Source organism: Engystomops pustulosus, chromosome 11, assembly GCF_040894005.1.
Source record: "Engystomops pustulosus chromosome 11, aEngPut4.maternal, whole genome shotgun sequence".
In the NCBI taxonomy this organism is placed as follows: Eukaryota; Metazoa; Chordata; class Amphibia; order Anura; family Leptodactylidae; genus Engystomops; species Engystomops pustulosus.
The window spans coordinates 60,456,793-60,476,523 of NC_092421.1; the positions used below are offsets into that span (position 1 = coordinate 60,456,793).

General features: G+C 41.9%; 1 protein-coding gene across 2 annotated transcripts in view; it reads left to right on the top strand.

The window, feature by feature from the left end:
• Positions 1 to 19,731, top strand: part of DNTT (DNA nucleotidylexotransferase) — a 221,801-nt gene that overhangs the window by 13,831 nt on the left and 188,239 nt on the right. For both annotated transcript variants that reach the window (XM_072130021.1, XM_072130020.1), the window contains exon 2: positions 4,108 to 4,282. In XM_072130021.1, coding sequence (XP_071986122.1) covers positions 4,108 to 4,282 — 175 coding nt within the window. The remainder of the gene's footprint in view (positions 1 to 4,107; positions 4,283 to 19,731) is intronic.

Below are 19,731 nucleotides of genomic sequence, written 5' to 3' on the forward strand. Positions count from 1 at the left end.
TCAGCAACTGCAGCGCTTCCACTACTACAATGCTTGGTCTAGATATGGCAGTATTCCCAGTCTTGCCGCCTGTGTATCAAATTAACAATTAATGTGAATATTTTATATAATGTAGATAAACCACAGGAAACAGCCGTTCTATCTCCAACTGATTTTCTTAACACAGGAAAAATCATAGTGACTTGTGGTATTTACTGGGGAATGTAAGAAGCACGAATGGCTCTTAACAAACATTAAAACAAAAGCATCCTGAGATATGTTTTAAGGGAGGTTTTATCAGTTTTTTGTGTGTGCCAAAGTCAACAGTGGTCTTGAAATGTATAGGAAATGTGAAGAAAGGACATTCTGAATGTAAAAAAATGGCATGGGCTCAAAATATGCATCAACTGCAGTGGTGTGGATGAGAAATATCTCCTGTGTAAATGTATACATCACTGCCACTTTTAATCATGAGTCAATTCCAAGTCTATTAATTACCGTCCATATAAAAACAGTATATTCCAAGCTTTTATTTCCATTTATTAAATGCATTATTTATTTATCAGTGTATTGCCTCTGTGCCACATGGAAATAATTGGGGTGTCCTACTAAAGATCCGTTTCTCTATGATCCAGGATGGCTCTTTGAGCAGCCTAATTCAGGCAGCCTAATAGTTACATGGGCAGCCATCAATCAAATCAATAACCAGTTATAGAGAAATGTATAGCTTTGCCTGGTAAAAGTAGGGTCTTGATCGATAGGGGATAGCAATCTGACGACCGGGACCCCCACAAATCACTAAAATAGAGATCATGTTCTTCAAACGGAAGGTGAAATAACTGAAGGAAAGAAGGAAGAGAACATGAAGAGGAGGGGTATAAGGGCTAGAAAGGAGAGGGACGTAAAGGAGTCAGAAAGGAGAGGGGCGTAAAGGGGTCAGAAAGGAGAGGGGCGTAAAGGGGTCAGAAAGGAGAGGGGCGTAAAGGGGTCAGAAAGGAGAGGGGCGTAAAGGGGTCAGAAAGGAGAGGGGCGTAAAGGGGTCAGAAAGGAGAGGGGCATAAAGGGGTCAGAGAGGAGAGGGACGGAAAGGGGTTAGAGAGGAGAGGGACGGAAAGGGGTTAGAGAGGAGAGGGACAGAAAGGGGTTAGAAAGGAGAGGGAAGGAAAGGGGTTAGAAAGGAGAGGGACGGAAAGGGGTCAGAGAGGAGAGGAACATAATGAGGAGGAAGAGTTTAAAAATTGTGGGGGAAAGTTCAACCTTTTGCCTGCAAAGATTATTCTGAAGTGCTACACAAATTTGTGTAGATGTCATTGTGTTGTTGTATAGAGTATTTTCTAAAGCCACGGCAGAAAAGTAGACTTTATTTGTTAGAAAAGTTTTAAAAAATATCACCCATTGCCTAGGAGGAATAAATATATCCTAAAATATTAATATTTTCATGACTTTTTATGAACTCATTAAGAGTAAGAGAAATGTGCACAATTTGTTCTTGCTGGCAGGGTAGATTTACTCTACTAGAGAAATGGCTGAGGAAATATACTCCTACTTTTCAATAATAAAAAATCGGCACAAAAGCAAAAAAATATCCACAGCAGCTACACATCTTTGTTGGAAGTAGGAGATTCATAAATTAACAAGGACTCCTGTTGTCCAAAAGCTGTTCTTTTAATTATTCATTATTTACTAAGAAATTCTCTTGTACATAAAATAACGGCGTGCAGTTATTCTGGCGATTGAATCTGCTGTTTAAAAAGAGGGAAATTATAGAGATTGGCAATCTGTGCGTTACCAGCTGCTTGTCTGAAGCCTGCAACCATCGAAATACTCCACCAATCACACCTGATGCACATTTGCACAGCACGCTGGGATTTGTGCTTTCATAAATCGTAAGAAATTGACAAGTTTTAGGTATTCGGTAAGAACATTTTAAATATATAGCAGATTGGTTGTTCAAACAGTTTCTATAGCCAGGCTGCAGGGGTTTAACTACCCCTTTAACATCAACCCTACATAAGGAAATTGGGAACCATATATGACCTGTATTTACAATAGAAGGGCGGCAAAATGACACCTTGTGGAAGAACGGTTATCCAAGCTAAAAGATAAAAATGTTGGCTGATCCACCACCCATTTTCACCCCTTTGGCAAAGACGGGAACATTTTGACACAAAGATTAAATGGAAAAAAGTTTGGGTTATTTCCTCTGGCCGAAACTTGTGGACAGGGTCGGATTATAGGGAGGGCTTCAGGGGCGTATGCCCCGGGGCCTCCACCACCTTTCTGGTGGGGGCTCCTTTATGAGTAATGTCCTACAGTCTGCTTAGAACTGCAAGATGAGGAGAGAGAACATGGTGTAGGAGAAAGTTTAGTATGTTAGCAATAATTTTGAATTGTAATGTGAACCTTTGCCCGGGCTACATTCAGGGGGGTAGGGCACCACCAGATTTTGTGCCCAGGGGTCTTCACCTACCTTAATCCGGCCTTGTTTTTGGAAATGGTGCCTAAATGGTCCTACACTCCATGGGCCTGGTTAGAAAAGAACAAATGGATATCTTCAAAGGTGTCTGGTGCAAAAAGAGCCTGAGATTGCTGCTGTTGCTGCTCAACTGTTGTACATCCCTGAAAAATTTTTTACATGGGGGTATGTTCCTTCATGCTCAACATCTGGGGTCACTCTTTGACAGCTCACCCGTTTTTGTATTTATATATCATACTTTTATATATAGAGTAGGTAGATAATCTTCACAAGAGGTTAGCAGTGCTGTGTGGATCTAGGAGCAATCTTAGATGATGGATCTACTTTACCCTACGAGATGGACTGCTTGAAAATTTGTGAAACATTAGTGCAATGGCATAGTGGGATAGACAAAAGGGCCACATGTAAAGGGCCCAGTAGGTAAGGGGGCTCAGGAATTGGAATGGTCCTCTGTGATGACATATGGGATAATAGTTAGACTGGAGGTTTGACAAAGCGCTAGTAGGGCGAAACAGCCTGTTACCTTTTGGAACTCGGTGTCCTCACATGTCTGCTTGCCTAAATAAAGTTTGTGGATCAGCGAGTGCCGTCCTTTCCTTGGATTTGAACTATTACGTCTATTTACCTTTGGGATCTGAGCACCGCAAGTGATCGAATTGCATCTGAAGACCCCATCAGGTACTGCACCGAGAAGCAGCGGGGGTTGTGCCTGTTCTACTGCGATTCTTTTCTCCCTTGCTGGAATTTCCTCAATTAGATTAGCCTTATAAGGGCTAATCCTCACATTCCAGCAATCTTTTTATAACTTTTATTTCCCTAATATGCAGATTTTCTAAAGAGGCTAATGGGGCGTGGAGTAGCTGCAGTTGAGGCTACACGGAGCGGCTACTCCACGCCCCAGTAGCCTCTTTGATCCTCCTACCAGATATCTTCGGGGTGCGCAGCTATGAGGAGCTGAGCGCCCTTGTCCACGAAGCCTGGCATCTGCGCATGCGCAGAACTCCGGCATCGACGACTAGGGTGCACAGCTCCTCATAGCTGTGTGCCGAAGATATCTGGTAGGAGGATCAAAGAGGCTACTGGGACGTGGAGTAAACGCCTTGTAGCCTCAGCTCCAGCTACTCCACGCCCCGGTAGCCTCTTTAGAAAATCTGCATATTAGGGAAATAAAAGTTATAAAAAGATTGCGGGGACGTGAGGATTAGCCCTTAAAAGGTAGTTTTCCTTTAAGTTTTATATCTTTAATTCAAGAGTTGGGCAACTTGCATGTGAATATGCAAAGACTTGGTCGTTAAACCTGGAATATTTTCTTCCATTTTTTTTCATGGCTGATTTGCATCAGTTTGGCATCATTTTTTATGGATCACTATAAATCTATGTGTGATTTGTGAAAAAATTCACACGGGTGTGGTCACAAAATGATCATGAGGCTGACCCATGTTTCACCAATCCAGAGCACCTGCATTTTGGGGGTTCATTATGGTGAACCTCTATTTTAGGAACCTTCCTTGATGCATTAGATGCCACCCACTGGAATAATGGATTGTGTCTTAGATCACAGTTATGGGCATGGCTGGGTCCTATGAGGTTATTTGGAGGTTTCCTAACGTGAGTTGAGCATTATTTGTTAACTTTCCATATCTGTCTTTCAGAGATTCCGTGACTCACGTAGTAGCTGAGAATAATTCGGGAGATGAAGTGTTGGAGTGGCTGCAAACTGCAAGACGGATTCAAGCAAATACATACCAGATTCTGGATATCTCCTGGTTCACAGAATGTATGGGAGCTGGACATCCCATAGAAATCCAACGCAGGCATCAACTCCAGGTAAAGCACATTACTACATATATGCTTGGCTTCACTCAGGAACATAACTCTCATGTTTTATTATATTTTCTTTTTTTTCATTTGTCTTTTTACTTGAATTTAAAAAAATTCATATTACTTTGTAAAGAGCCTTTCCATGACCCGATAACTCCACTACTCTTCTCGAGTTTGAATGGAGAGAGAGGATGTGTGCTTGAGCAATCACTCCATCTATTGGAGGAAGGGAGAAGTGATGACCAGACCCATAAGATCTCGGTTTCTATTGAATTTTAAAACCCAGTACCAGAGCCTGGACCCTCCACCAGTGCCAGCACCATTTGTGCTTTTTATTTTAAAGGAGGAGGATCGTGGGAGGGGGGAGGAACGAATGGTCACTAGAATGGTCTCCTCTTCTGTTGCTGGAGGGCCCTTGGGTTTGAGTCCCATCAGGCTATTATTTCGTATACGTAGGATAGGGGGGTGATGATAATACTTGGGGCAATTCTTTTTAATGACCTTGGTTCTGCTGCTGTATCTATGCATAAAGCTTGGTTCCAGTGCTGTATATATGTATTGAGCTTGGTTCTGGTGCTGTATCTATGTTTTGAGCTTGGTTCTGGTACTGTATGTATTGAGCTTAGTTTTGATGCTGTATCTACGTATTGAGCTTGGTTTTGGTGCTGTATCCATATACTTAGCTTGGTTCTGGTGCTGCATCTATGTATTGAGCTTGATTCTGGCACTGTATGTATTGAGCTTGGTTTTGGTGCTGTATCTATGTATTGTGCTTGGTTCTGGTGCTGTATCTATGTACAGAACTTGGTTTTGGTGCTGTGTATATGTACTTGGCTTGTTTCTGGTACTCCATTTATGTATGTAATCTGTTCCTGGTACTATATTTTTATACCTTAAGCTTGGTTCTGGTGCTGTATCTATGCATTTACCTTTGTTCTGGTGCTGTATCTATTTATTGAGCTTGGTTCTGGTGCTGCTTTTATTTTCTGAGCTATGTTTTGGTTCTCTATTTATGTATGTGACCTGTTGCTGGTATTATATATATTTACTAAGCTTTGTACTGGTGATATATTTATGTACTGAGCTTGGTTCCAGTGCTATATCTATGTACGGAGCTTAGTCCTGGTGCTGTATTTTATTTTTTTGGGAATCATTGTATATACTAACTCAGGGACAGCACAGCATATACTGCAGAAGAAAAATACTCAAAATATGATAATTCTGTATGGTTCATTTTCATAAAGATTTGATAATATCATAGTTCAGCAAAAATGAAACAATTTCTCTTTCTAGTTCCGCTCCTCCCTCTCTATTATCACTGTGTTAGTGAAGCGTTTGTTATCCTCTCCTCCGAAGGATTATTTGCAAACAAAGGTCTTTTAAAGGCGGCATAAGAGAAACCCCACAGCAGATGGAGCCATCGCTCTCAGACTTTATTGCAAACCGGGAAATGTGTTCTATTTCTTAGCAGAAACCAGTCACTTTCCACACTTGTCCCCCCTGTATGCCGCCGAGGAGAAAATGGCTTCAATACATTCATGCAAATTAAGAACAAAACCATCATCAGAATCTTTCTTGATATAACAATAAGAGTTTGTCACGTAGGAATTCGGGCAAGTGCATTGAATCTTGTCCATAGACTCTTCAGGACGGCACGTATCGCCCTATAGGGCCACTTTCCTTGTCCGTCATACTTCAAACTCATCTGTTCTTTGCTGAAGTTTGTAAACTTTCAATACACAGAGGAAGATTGTGCCAGATACATTGTATAGCATCATATGCAATGCAAATGAATCTTCAGTGGATCTTCATTTCCCTACAACAGCCGGTCTTATTAATATGGTAATAAGGTCAGTAGTCCCATGCAGGGCTGGCACATGCCTGCAGAAAGTTTCCAGCGTAACTTTTTTTTTTTTTTTTAAAGTTTAGTCTGAACATTTAATGCAATATTTATTTTTTTATGTAGATGTTATGTAAATTTATGCAAAATAATCAACACTATCGGCCTGTTGTGAGTCGTAATATATATATTCGATAATACATTTTTTGGGTAGTTTTCAGGATCAAATTTCCTGTATACAAGGAACTAGAGGCCCCTTATGCTCTGCATATATACCTCTGTGGAAAAATAAGAGAGCATCACGAGTAATGATGAGCCGACTCGAAGCACAATGTTTAGGTTTATACTGAATATTGTGGGTTTGGGTCTGCAAAATACGAACCAGGACTTACGTCACCAGGTTTGGTTCACCCCCCCCCCCCTCCGGTAACACTCGCGATTGGAGCTGGCAGAGCCGCCCCTGACATGTAATTGCCGGCTGTGTGTGTGTGTGCCACCATTTTGGTAGCGATCTTGTCACTCCCCAGGATGTCACATGGAGCAACAAGATCACTGGGTAGTCCTTTATTTGGTCATCGACGTATGATTGGACCTCACAAGCCAATAACACGTTCCATACAAGTAGCCATAAAGAACATCTACCACCAGGATCAAGGACTGTTAAACCATGCACACTGGCATACTGGTGTGTGCCGGCTCTGGCAGGCTCTACTCTTCTTTAAGCTTCTTACACCCTTATTTTTAAGATATTGAGGCTTTACAAATTATGCAAATTAGCCTTAGATAAATGATTAAGATTAGCCTCCAGGCTCCATTAGCTCCTATGCAGCCAGAAACCCCTCAGGCTCATTTTCACAATTTGTCTTTTGTAAAAAGCTAAAATAAGAGCGGATTCTACCGGGGGTGGCGGGGGGCACACCAATATGTCAGTAGGCTTGGTTTACAATCCTTCATCCTGGTGGTAGATAATTGACATACGTCACACATATAGTATGTCCTAATTAATGTGCCTTATCTAGGCCTCCAACAGTACAACATTACCTTGATTGTCCACTAATCTTAATGAGCTGCCTCTGCTTACTCTGTCTCTTTCTACACAGCAAAGCCTAACACTGGAGCTACCAAAAAAATATCATTTTAGCCTATTGTACGTGCTTTGTGCTAACTGGAATATTTAATTTGTCTATTATGTGCTATAAAGTAAAAAACAATTTTTTTAATAATTGAAAAAAAAAATCCAATTAATAATCTCAATTCTGTAGTAAAAATTAATATTTACAATAAAAATTATATTAAATTATAAATGTCACCACTGTCATTTTTTTTAACCTGATGTATGCCGGTTGTGATCCCCAGAGGTAATTAACCATTGAAGTGAACGCTGTATGGCAGCCTTGGGTAAAGAGTTTTGTTCTCGAGTTTTGTTTTTTTGACTTTCAATCCCTGGTGAAGAACTCTATAAATTCTTGACTGCTTTTTAATCTTGAGAGGTCGTAGCACCCAGTGCACATTATGAGTGAGGTTCTCAGGTCCTATTTCATTTCTATGATCCGTTCATCAAAGCAATGTTTTCAATATTTCCCGGGACTTTTCTCATTTCCTTTGTTTGTTTTTTTTTTCCTATACGGCACAAATAATTTTTTTTGTGTCCATGAAAGTTTTTATGGCAATAGCTGGGTTGTGTGATTTTTTAAAAATCTTTTAATTATAACAAATGGTTGAGACTTTTCACCAATTGTATTATACCAATTTTTGAGATTTATTTAACCCAATTTCTGGGTGCAGTGAACCATAAGAACTATTATTTTGAAATTGTGGCCAACAATGTATCTATTACAATTGAGGACTTAATGGGAATTGCTCAATATGACAAATGTCTGTGATTTTATTTTGTGCATTCTTGAGGCTTTGATAAAGTAATTGAAATATATTAACTAGAGATGAGCGAGTATACTCGTCCGAGCTTGATGCTCGTTCGAGTATTAAGGTACTCGAAACGGCTCGTTGCTCGGACGAGTATTTCCCCTGCTCGAGATCGAGCATTTAATTAAAAAAACACAGTGAAGAACAATGAAGAATAGAATAAAAACAGTGAACACAGGATCATTTAAGTGAAAAACACAGTAAAGAACACAGTGAAGAATAGATTACAGATGTTCGGCACATCTGCTTACTTGTCGGAAGATACGCGCGGAACGGTGCGAACAAAATAGTATGTGAAGAACAATATATATGTGTGAAGAACACATTGAAGAACACGGTGAGCAGGACAGAGACACCGGGCAGCAGCACAGAGACACCGGGGAGCAGCACAGAGACATCGGGCAGTGGCACGGAGACATCGGGCAGCGGCACGGAGCGGCACGGAGACATAGGGGCACGGAGACATAGGAGCACGGAGACATAGGGGCACGGAGACATAGGGGCACGGAGACATAGGGGCACGGAGACATAGGGGCACGGAGACATAGGGGCACGGAGACATAGGGGCACGGAGACATAGGGGCACGGAGACATAGGGGCACGGAGACATAGGGGCACGGAGACATAGGGGCACGGAGACATAGGGGCACGGAGACATAGGTGACATCGGGGAGACTTCCGTGGAAGAAGAGCAGCGGATCCCGGGACAGCGTATCTCCCGACAAGTAAGCAGATGTGCCGAACATCTGCAATCTATTCTTCACTGTGTTTTTCACTTAAATGATCCTGTGTTCACTGTTTTTATTCTATTCTTCACTGTTCTTCACATCTGCTAACTTGTCGGGAGATAATATACGCGCGGAACAGTGAAGAATAGATTGCAGATGTTTGCATACATCTGTTAACTTATCAGAAGACATTCTTTTTCAATTAATTAACACATTTTATTCCCGAACCATGGTCCCTTTGAAAAATGCTCGAGTCTCCCATTGACTTCAATGGGGCTCGTTATTCGAGACGAGCACTCGAGCATCAGGAAAAGTTCGTCTCGAATAACGAGCACCCGAGCATTTTAGTGCTCGCTCATCTCTAATATTAACCTTTGAGAAATATGTGAAAAAATGTCTAATTTTGTCTTCTGGTCACACCTCTGATTACTAGTATGTGACCAATCTTACACTATTATTATACTATGTTGAGGCTGAGTTAAAGGGGTATTCCAGGAATCACCATAATTCATGTACAAATGGGCCATTAGATATAAGCCAATATGTAATTAGTTGTTATTTAAAATTTTGCTCCCCTTAGCAGAAAATGCTGGTGACATAGACTGTAATGAAGAATTAAAATGCTACTGGCCCTTTAATCAGTTCATTGATTTCCTCCGCACGGAGCAGACACAGGACAAAAGATGGCCGCTGGTCACATGTCCACATCACATGGCCTGCACCTGCCTGGGCAGGTCATGTGATCAGCACTAGTTTGGCTGTAGTCAGTTGCTTGCAGCACATCCAGTATGATGAGTGTTGTAATAAAACTTCATCTCAGTGAGTGAGAGTGCACTCAATGGCTGTGAGTGTGCAGTGATGGATGTTCCTCCTTCTGACTCATTTTAGGCAAAAAGTGATTCTTCTCAGCTCATTTACGTATGATTTTGGAGATGGGAGGTTTACCAGCAAAGTTTAATGTAAAAGAGGTAGTGCAATAAAGGAAACTTCATAACTTTTAAAACAAGTTCTAGCTGCTATAGAACCCAAGAAAGATGTGTCTGAAATGATGTCCCTCCTTCTGACTCATCTTAGGCAAAAAGCGATTCTTCTCAGCTCATTTGCATATGATTTTGGAGGTGGGAGATATATCAGCAAAGTTTAACGTAAAAAAAGGTAATGCAATAAAGGAAACTTCATAACTTTTAGTGATGTTAAGTCAGTGACAGCCCCTTTAATCTCCCTGTATGTCATCCCTGTAATAAGTCTGCCCTGAAACTTAGTCTCAACGAATATATTTGGATAACGAGGATAAATATAGGCTGCGTCTCGCTGTAGGTACTATATTCTGTTTCCTTAAGAATATTTGTCACATTGTCACAATGGTTAGCTCATTTACCTAGAAATCACTTTTTTACTGTGGCCCGGTTCAGCTTTGTTATCACGAGCGGCGATAACAATGTCACAGGTTGAGATGTTTGTGTCAATTTAGAAGGTGTTGATTGCTGAGAAGAAGGTGCTGCAAAAGTTAGTAAAAGTCACATTTTGTACTGTTAAAACCATAAGGGCAACACATGCAATGGCCCCCTGATATCATACCTTGAGACTGTAAACTAACATATTGAGTAGTGGGATGTAATAAGACCACAGACATTTTAGCTGCTCCTATTGTGTTCCGTGGGGACTTTGAAGAGGACATTGAATTACTTCAAACTCTCCTGCAGAGATGTAGTAACAGATTCCCCTGTATGACTTTGATGCAAATCACACAATATAGCGGTAAAGGAATGTCAATTTGTAACAATTAAAATTGCATGTAACACGCGTTTCGAGCCCAAACAGAGCTCTTTCTTAATTACACTTAATCTCAGGTGGTTCAGGTTCGCTCAACACTAGTTATTACGTATTAGTGCCCCTTCCTCATGTGGACACAATTAGGTAAAAGCTTGAACATCCTGTGGTTAGGGCCTAATTTGTTGCGTGGGCAAACCCATTTAATGTTGGGGTGACAAAAAAGTGTTGCTACTTTTCTTCTAACTTTGGCAGCTGTGCCCAGCTAGAAGTGCCATAGGATCCAAAACCCACTACAGCCAACCTGTGTCCAAATTTTCACTTGTGATGTTTGAGGAAGTGATGTCCCCTGGGTCAATGAGACTGTGGATTGATCATAGTAGGCCAAGTGACCCCCCCCCCCCCCAGCACTTCTTCTTTGGTACAGGTGCCGAAGACTGGAAGTACTAGCGTGATGCAGGAATCGGGACCTAGAGGAGGGTAAGTACACTTTAATTTTTTTTTTTTTTTTGCCACCCTTGATCTGGAGATTGGTTCGAATTTTTTTTTTTTTGGTCCAGGGATTACATAATATTGCATTTTAGCTTTTTGACCAGGATCACATGGTTTTATGGGGCTGGTTGTGAATAAATCCTCATGAAGAAATTTAGCGAAGTACAGGGATGGGTTTGTGCCGATCACATCTGTGTTTCCTTTTGTCGGGTTTCCAGAATTTTTCCGTTTTGCAGCGAATTCCGCCGGAATTTTGGCGCATGCGATTGGATTGTGGCGCATTGACACTGGCTTTCACGTGACAGAAATATGGGGGCGTGGCCATCGGACAACCTGACGGATTCGGAAAAGCTGCAGAATTTAAAAAATGAAAAAAGTGTTGCAAAATCCAGCACTCACATGCACTGGGAAGAAACAGGTGAACTCCGGCGGACCTCGGCGTAGCAGCGACACCTACTGGATATCGGGCACACGACCTTAGTGAATCCGTCTTAATTAAAACTGGTCAAAAACAGAGGTAAAGCAGATGCGATCAGCACAAGCCCCTACCTGTTCTGGTTGCATTGCAAGTGGAAATTTTACCGCCCCCTCAGAGACTGTTTTATTATAAACTAGAATGTGCATGGATTGGATGAATACTTATTTTCCATATGGGTGCACTGGTCCTTTAATCATATGCATAAGGAGCCAGGAGCTGGGTAATAAAGATTCAGCAAGATGCAGGGGGCCATGCCCAACCGCAAAGTAACATGATGACATGCCCAGACTGCTGATGTTCTATCCCCATAAACTAGTTTCACATATATACTCGAGTATAAGCCTAGTTTTTCAACACACAAAAATTTGCTGAAAAACCCGAACTCGGCTTCGAGTTTTTGTGGTAAAATTAGGGGCCTTGGCTTATACTTGGATCGGCTTATACTCGAGTATATACGGTACCTATATGTGTACTGTACATGCACTTATATAATTATATATCTGTATATTCATTATATCTACAGACCTTTTGCATTTCATTTCCAAAACATTTGGATTTTTTTTTTTTAGAATTTTTTTTTCCTTAACACTTTCTGGATATGTCTAAAGTAAAGCATAAGCTTATACTTTGCTCTGTAACATCTGCACATGCGGAACATATCCAAAGGGATTTTCAGCATCTAGTTAAAGTGGTCTGTCGGAATCCTAAAAAGGGATTTAATGGAACCGTTTCTTGATTTTAGTTAAATATCAGTCATAAGCTACTTTTCCTCCAAAAGGTTTAGATCCTAAATTCCCTCTGAAGTAATGAAGTGTTTTTGCCTGTGGGATGTGAGCATTTCTTTCTGTGTTAGGACTTATATATGGATGACTGGGGGCTGAGTTTTATGTCCTTTTTATATATATGACCAAATTAAAAGTGGAATGGCGCATTACGCGTGAATTTATGGAGAAGCCACATTTTAGTACGTGTAGTGCTTCTCCGTGGTTCAAGCAATGGGGCACACAAATAAAATCTTTGAGCATCTTATGTAGAAGGGGGAACAGTACATGGCTTTGAAATTATGCTAATCCAGAAACCTCCTGTGTTCTCTCCTCCGCCATCGCTCTCTACTCATTTCCATACACTTTCAATCCTTTCACACTTAAATACCCATTGCAGTGAATTATAGTGTTTAAGACGAGCCGCATTTGAACATTTCAAATGCATTTTCCCTTTTTCTGCTAAATATTCTTATGATTGTTTTAATTTTTTTGGCCTCTTTATGGGACACACATCACTTTCAAATAATATTGTTTTATTAAAATAGAGTAAGACCTCAATTACACAGCAGTGGGGAACACCAGGGAATCATGGAGAGACGTTCATAAGAGACATTAGTCCATAAGAAATATTGCTAACTAGAGATGAGCGGACCTACTTAAAGGAAACCTACCATTTAATGTGATGCATTATGAAGCAAACATACCTTGAGAATGCTGTAGCTACACTGATGCAGGATTATATCTTGGTTAATCCCTGTGCTGAGTGGTTTTCCTGAATGTTATAATTGTTTTTTTCATCAAAACCACTCAGCACAGGGATTAACCAAGATATGATCCTGCATCAGTGTAGCTACAGCATTCTCCAGGTATAATTGCTTCATAATGCATCAAATCAAATGGTAGGTTTCCTTTAAGTTGGAGCCCGGACAAGTTTGGGCCGGGGTTCTGGTACCAAACCTGGACCATGCCCCCAGTAATACCCCGATTGTGGGTGTTAACTATTTAAATACTGCCAGCAAAGTCATTGGGGAGCACTGATCCTCCCCAAAATGGCAGTGTGCGTGCGCTGGATAAATGTAATTGTCGCTGGCTAGAAGTACCATTGTCGTTTTTAGCGGGGGGTTTGAGCTGGACCCAAAACTGAACTTCGAATGAGGTCCAAGGGGAACAGAACTGGCAAAGTTCGGTATGAACCCAAACTTTTCAGTTCAGGACTGCTCATCCCTTTTATAGGTTTTATAGGTTTTTAAAAGGACATCTACCACCAGAATGATGAAATAAGAAGACGAGGCAGCACTCCTGGAAAAACTAGGTGTTTATGTGGAAGGTGCAACGTTTCAGCTCCTCAATGGATCTATTTTCAAGGATAGCCAATTTGACTTTGGACTTCTCAAAGCGTTTCTTAAGAGACCCTGTCTATTTTCATCCTCCAGCCCCTATACAAAATCTAGATTTTACTGTAAGGCCATCACCAGGTCATGTAACTCTGAATAGTTCTAGTTTTGGTGGCAGCTGAGGGTCAGGCAGAGAGTGGTTTAGGACAGGCAGAGGTCTGTGCAGGCAGAGTTTGTGCTATGCTTGACCCTGAGGAAACTAGAGTTACATAACCAGATATGGTTTTCCACCTTTTCTGGCTGACGTGGATCATATGCATTACCTTGGGTCACACAGTTGCATGTCTACTTGGAGAAGAAGCAAAAATGCTACATTTGTTGCTGCCTGGCAGCCCAACATTTGCCTGCAGCTCAGATATTTCGGATGGCAAAATAAAACGTGAAACTTTTTTGGTAATAATGTTGACAAAGGTTTTTTGTTTAACCTGGATCCCCTGGATCTACCGTTGGAGCTGTGGATTGCCCTCCACAGAGATCAGTATTATGGGAATAGGAAAATTCCTTTAACCAAACATCCACAAAGAGACACAAAAAGTCTGTAAATCACAAATAAGGTTACAAACAATTAAAAATATTGGAATCGGTCTTATTTAGTAACACATACATAACTGGAGTCTGCATACCTCAAATCACCCTACAATCCGTCTTATGCTGTCTTCATCCTACTTAGTTTACAGTTTATTTCGATCAAGAGTTTATCCAGTTCCAAGGTCATTTTAGTCCCATACATGTTGCAATTTGCAGCAAGTTAGGTCTTAGCCAGTCTAATTGCCTGTCAAAATCTTCCCCAGCCTGGGTACCTTTGCCATAGTGTGTATCCACCTAGAGAATTATGGAGTTACTTAATGAGGTGTCCAAGTATTTGGAAATATGCAGAAAAGCAGGTTGTCTTTGCCGTGAAGAAGGAGTCACCTGTTCCTGAGGTGAAGAAAGAAAAAATACTTTATTCCCTTAGTGTAGTTCTGTGCTAATTGGCTCCCATGTGCAAACAGCCTGCACAGTACAGAGAGAACATTAAAATATTGAAACCATCGTGGAACATATGCTCTAGAAATATAAGCGACCCCTAGAATTGAGGGCAGTGCATAAGCAATTTACAAGGTGGCACAAACATTGGCGTTGTTAAAAAGTAAAAAAGTTTTATGGAAAATATTGCGGTGGAGATATCCATTTCTTCTTGATAGACATCTTGGCAAACTCCATACAAGTGGTTGGAATTCTCAAAATATGGGTTTTTTGGTAATGAGTAACTGTGGTGACATAATAATGATCCTCCCAGTTTCCATATAGAGTAGATGAAAGAGATCCAAAAAGCCATATATTGAATGGTAAAATTTGCTCACTCGGATGATCCAGTGAGGTACCCAGCAGACCACCTTATACATGTCTGGTGTATGGCACACAACCCCTAGGCACTTCACAGAAAGGCAGCAGACAGCATTTCAACCAAACTAAAAAGTTTTTCGTCACCTTTAAGAGAACCTGTCACCAGGAATTAAATTTTTAGCTGGTGACAGGTTCCAATAGCCTATGCTATCATGAGTTTAAAAATGTCAACATTCTGAATCATTTCAGTAATTTATAAAACTTTATTTCACATTACCTGACTCTCTACTAGAAGTCCAGATGGGGGACATCTGCAGCAGCTTGTGTCTCAGTCTCTCCACATTTATCCAGCCCCCCACTTCCTGTCATGTGCATTGAGCATGCAGAGGGCGTAAGGGGGCATGGAGCGAGGCAATATGATGTAAAGTTTTATAAAATACTGAAATTATTATTATTTTTTAAATTAGCATAGGATACGTTTTTGGAACCTGTCACCAACTAAAAATGACATTCGTAGTAACAGGTTCGCTTTAAGGTTGATAAGTCTCCTGGTCTTTCCCGACAAAGTCTACTCGCCTTCTAGTCTGGAATTTATTGTCCAGGGCATCGCCAGTAGGCAGCACTTGTAGTCTGATACATTCATCTGTAGAGGCAACCTGGTTTGCAGTTAACACTACCTTTGCAGCCAACATGATTTGGCACTTTGCAGGTATGACTTTTGGCCTTCAGATCAATGTTTGATCCTAGATAGCTAATCGGGTCCTGTTAAATTCCTGAAGACTTTGGAGAATCACTCATATTGCAATTTCTTTACGTAAAAAGGCTGTCCTCAAATCTAGAACTCCCCACTTACAGATGACTCCTAGTTACAGACAGACCTCTCCGCCTACTGTGCCTCTGATGAAACTCTCTGGATAATCGAAATTTACTTTAGCCTCAACTACACTGATGAGTTGTAAAGGTTATCAAAGGATCTTTGAAAGAAGTAGAAAGTAAGTTTTATTTGTTTTAATTTACAACCCAAACATCCAGTTTTAACAGGGTCAAAAAAATGAATTTGTCTGGAGTTACCTAGTTTATGTATATACGAATGGATCGGATTATGGAGAACACATCTAGTTTTACAGAAAGGCCAACAAGTACCTTCCTCCCCCTCCATTTGTCCTTATTGATGTAGCCCTATGGATCTTTACTGTCCATCATCTTGCAGCATCTGCTACCATGTGAGTATTTAGTCCTGGTTCATATACATATAAAGAGTAAGCTGTTCCAAATCAAAAGTAGGCTACTGGCGGGACCCTCACTAACAGAAAATGTCAGAAATATGACCTAAGGCAGTGATTTTCAACCTGTGTGCCGCGGCACACTAGTGTGCCGCGACACAAGGTTGAGTGTGCCGCGGGGGAAAGTTGCCCGAACTAGGCTGCCCCGGTGTCGAGCTGCCGCCGCGCCCCCGTATTTCTGCCCCATACTTACCTCCAAGTCCCACGTCGGCGATCCGCCCGTCTTCTGTAGCTCCTGTACCGCGCGGCCCATGTCACGTGACTGACGCGACCTGACGTCAGGTCGCGTAAGTCACGTGACCAGAGGCGCGCGGTGCAGGAGCTACAGAAGGTGAGCGGATCGCCATTAGGAGTGAAGGAGACGTCAAGAAGACATCAAGGGTAAGTATATAGGGTTATTATTTGTATAAGGAAGGTAGCTAGGGTTTTTTTTTTATTAGTAAAGGGAGGCTGGGGCTTTTTATTTGTTAAGGGGGGCCTCTAGGGCCTTTTAATTAGTAAAGGGGGGCCTCTAGGGCCTTTTAATTAGTAAAGGGGGGCCTCTAGGGCCTTTTAATTAGTAAAGGGGGGGCTCTAGGGCCTTTTAATTAGTAAAGAGGGGCTCTAGGGCCTTTTAATTAGTAAAGGGGGGCTCTAGGGCCTTTTAAATAGTAAAGGGGGGCCTCTAGGGCCTATTAATTTGTAATGGGAGACCGCTAGGGCCTTTTTATTAGTAAAGGGAGGCTGCTAGGGGCTCTTGATTAGTAAAGGGAGGCCGCCAGGGGCTTTTTATTAGTAAAGGGAGGCCGCCAGGGGCTTTTTATTAGTAAAGGGAGGCCGCCAGGGGCTTTTTATTAGTAAAGGGAGGCCGCCAGGGGCTTTTTATTAGTAAAGGGAGACCGCTAGGGCCTTTTTATTAGTAAAGGGAGGCTGCTAGGGGCTCTTGATTAGTAAAGGGAGGCCGCCAGGGGCTTTTTATTAGTAAAGGGAGGCCGCCAGGGGCTTTTTATTAGTAAAGGGAGGCCGCCAGGGGCTTTTTATTAGTAAAGGGAGGCAGCTAGGGCCTTTGTATTAGTAAAGGGAGGCAGCTAGGGCCTTTTTATTAGTAAAGGGAGGCAGCCAGGGGCTTTTTATTAGTAAAGGGAGGCCGCCAGGGGCTTTTTATTAGTAAAGGGAGGCAGCTAGGGCCTTTGTATTAGTAAAGGGAGGCAGCTAGGGCCTTTTTATTAGTAAAGGGAGGCAGCCAGGGGCTTTTTATTAGTAAAGGGAGGCAGCCAGGGGCTTTTTATTAGTAAAGGGAGGCAGCTAGGGCCTTTTTATTAGTAAAGGGAGGCAGCCAGGGGCTTTTTATTAGTAAATGGAGGCCGCCAGGGGCTTTTTATTAGTAAAGGGAGGCAGCTAGGGCCTTTTTATTAGTAAAGGGAGGCAGCTAGGGCCTTTTTATTAGTAAAGGGAGGCATCTAGGGGCTTTTTATTAGTAAAGGGAGGCAGCTAGGGCCTTTTTATTAGTAAAGGGAGGCAGCTAGGGCCTTTTTATTAGTAAAGGGAGGCATCTAGGGGCTTTTTATTAGTAAAGGGAGGCAGCTAGGGCCTTTTTATTAGTAAAGGGAGGCATCTAGGGGCTTTTTATTAGTAAAGGGAGGCAGCTAGGGCCTTTTTATTAGTAAAGGGAGGCATCTAGGGGCTTTTTATTAGTAAAGGGAGGCAGCTAGGGCCTTTTTATTAGTAAAGGGAGGCAGCTAGGGCCTTTTTATTAGTAAAGGGAGGCAGCTAGGGCCTTTTTATTAGTAAAGGGAGGCAGCTAGGGCCTTTTTATTAGTAAAGGGAGGCAGCTAGGGCCTTTTTATTAGTAAAGGGAGGCAGCTAGGGCCTTTTTATTAGTAAAGGGAGGCAGCTAGGGGCTTTTTATTAGTAAAGGGAGGCAGCTGGGGGCTTTTTATTAGTAAGGGGAGGCAGCTAGGGCCTTTTTATTAGTAAAGGGAGGCCGCCAGAGGCTTTTTATTAGTAAAGGGAGGCCGCCAGGGGCTTTTTATTAGTAAAGGGAGGCCGCCAGGGGCTTTTTATTAGTAAAGGGAGGCCGCCAGGGGCTTTTTATTAGTAAAGGGAGGCCGCCAGGGGCTTTTTATTAGTAAAGGGAGGCCGCCAGGGGCTTTTTATTAGTAAAGGGAGGCCGCCAGGGGCTTTTTATTAGTAAAGGGAGGCAGCCAGGGGCTTTTTATTAGTAAAGGGAGGCAGCTAGGGCCTTTTTATTAGTAAAGGGAGGCCTTTTATGACTGTTTTAGTGTCATTTTGTGCTATTTTGGTTGGTGGTGTGCCCCAGGATTTTCTAAGTATAAAAAGTGTGCCGCGGCTCAAAAAAGGTTGAAAATCACTGACCTAAGGCATAAGAATAATATGGAGAAATTTCTGAAGGGCAGGTGTAATATGAAAACAATGTACTGGTCCGAGGGCCTAGGTAGCACAGTTCAGCACTGTTGAGCTTGAACTTTTACTTTATATTAGTAAAAACCCAGGACTAAAATTTGAGTAATGACACGTCAGTATTTGTGTAATATGTTGGAATCTCTTTGTGGATCTACATGACGTGCACTGGGTTGCAAAAGAACTACCGCTGCCTCTTGCGGCCACTTTCACACACAATATTCAGCATTTGCAGTTGTAGACAGAAATAACAAGATAACTTGTTGTCATTGTAACTGCTCAGTAGGGCTGCCTCAGGCTCTAGTTCACACTCGGAAATCTAAAAAAAAAATTCGGAAGGATTTCTTTCTCCGGAATATGTTGCAGCATCCTGAGTGTAACTGAAAATGTTGATGAGACATTGCTTTTTTAGAGATGAGCGGAACCATTGGTAAGGGTTCCTAGTTCAGCCACATTCAGCAAATTGTTGCCCCTAGCAACTAGCCATGTTTATGATTAACCCCTGGCCAATCATAGCCATGGCTTGTTGCTAGTGACATTGATCTAAATTATACCTGTCAACTCTTTCTGACTATGGAAAAAGCAAAGGCTGAAATACGAGTCAGGAAAATGCATGGGCACCACAGCTGCCTGCTACTAGAGATGGGTGGACCAGTTGGTTGGAATCGGGTTCGCCTGCATGACCTTGATATATTGCCAGATTGGCATCGCAACAGACAATATGGCAATAGGTCCAGGTCTTGCAGGCGGACTGAATCCAACCATCTAGTCCGCACATCTCTAGTAGGAGGCGGCTGTGCCATGCATTTTTCCAACTCGTCTTTCAGCTTTTGCTTTGTCCATGAGCCTCTTCCATAGTCAGAAAGAGTTGACAGGTATAATTTAGATCTGAAACACATGGCAATCCTGTCACTACATGGATGTAGGGCTATGCTGTCATGGGAAACCTTTTGGTTACAATCACACCGCAGTCATGTAGCACTTTCTATATGACAATTCCAGATATGATAATTGGCCTATCAATAAGGTGTAGGCAATCTGTAAAATCGAGAGAATA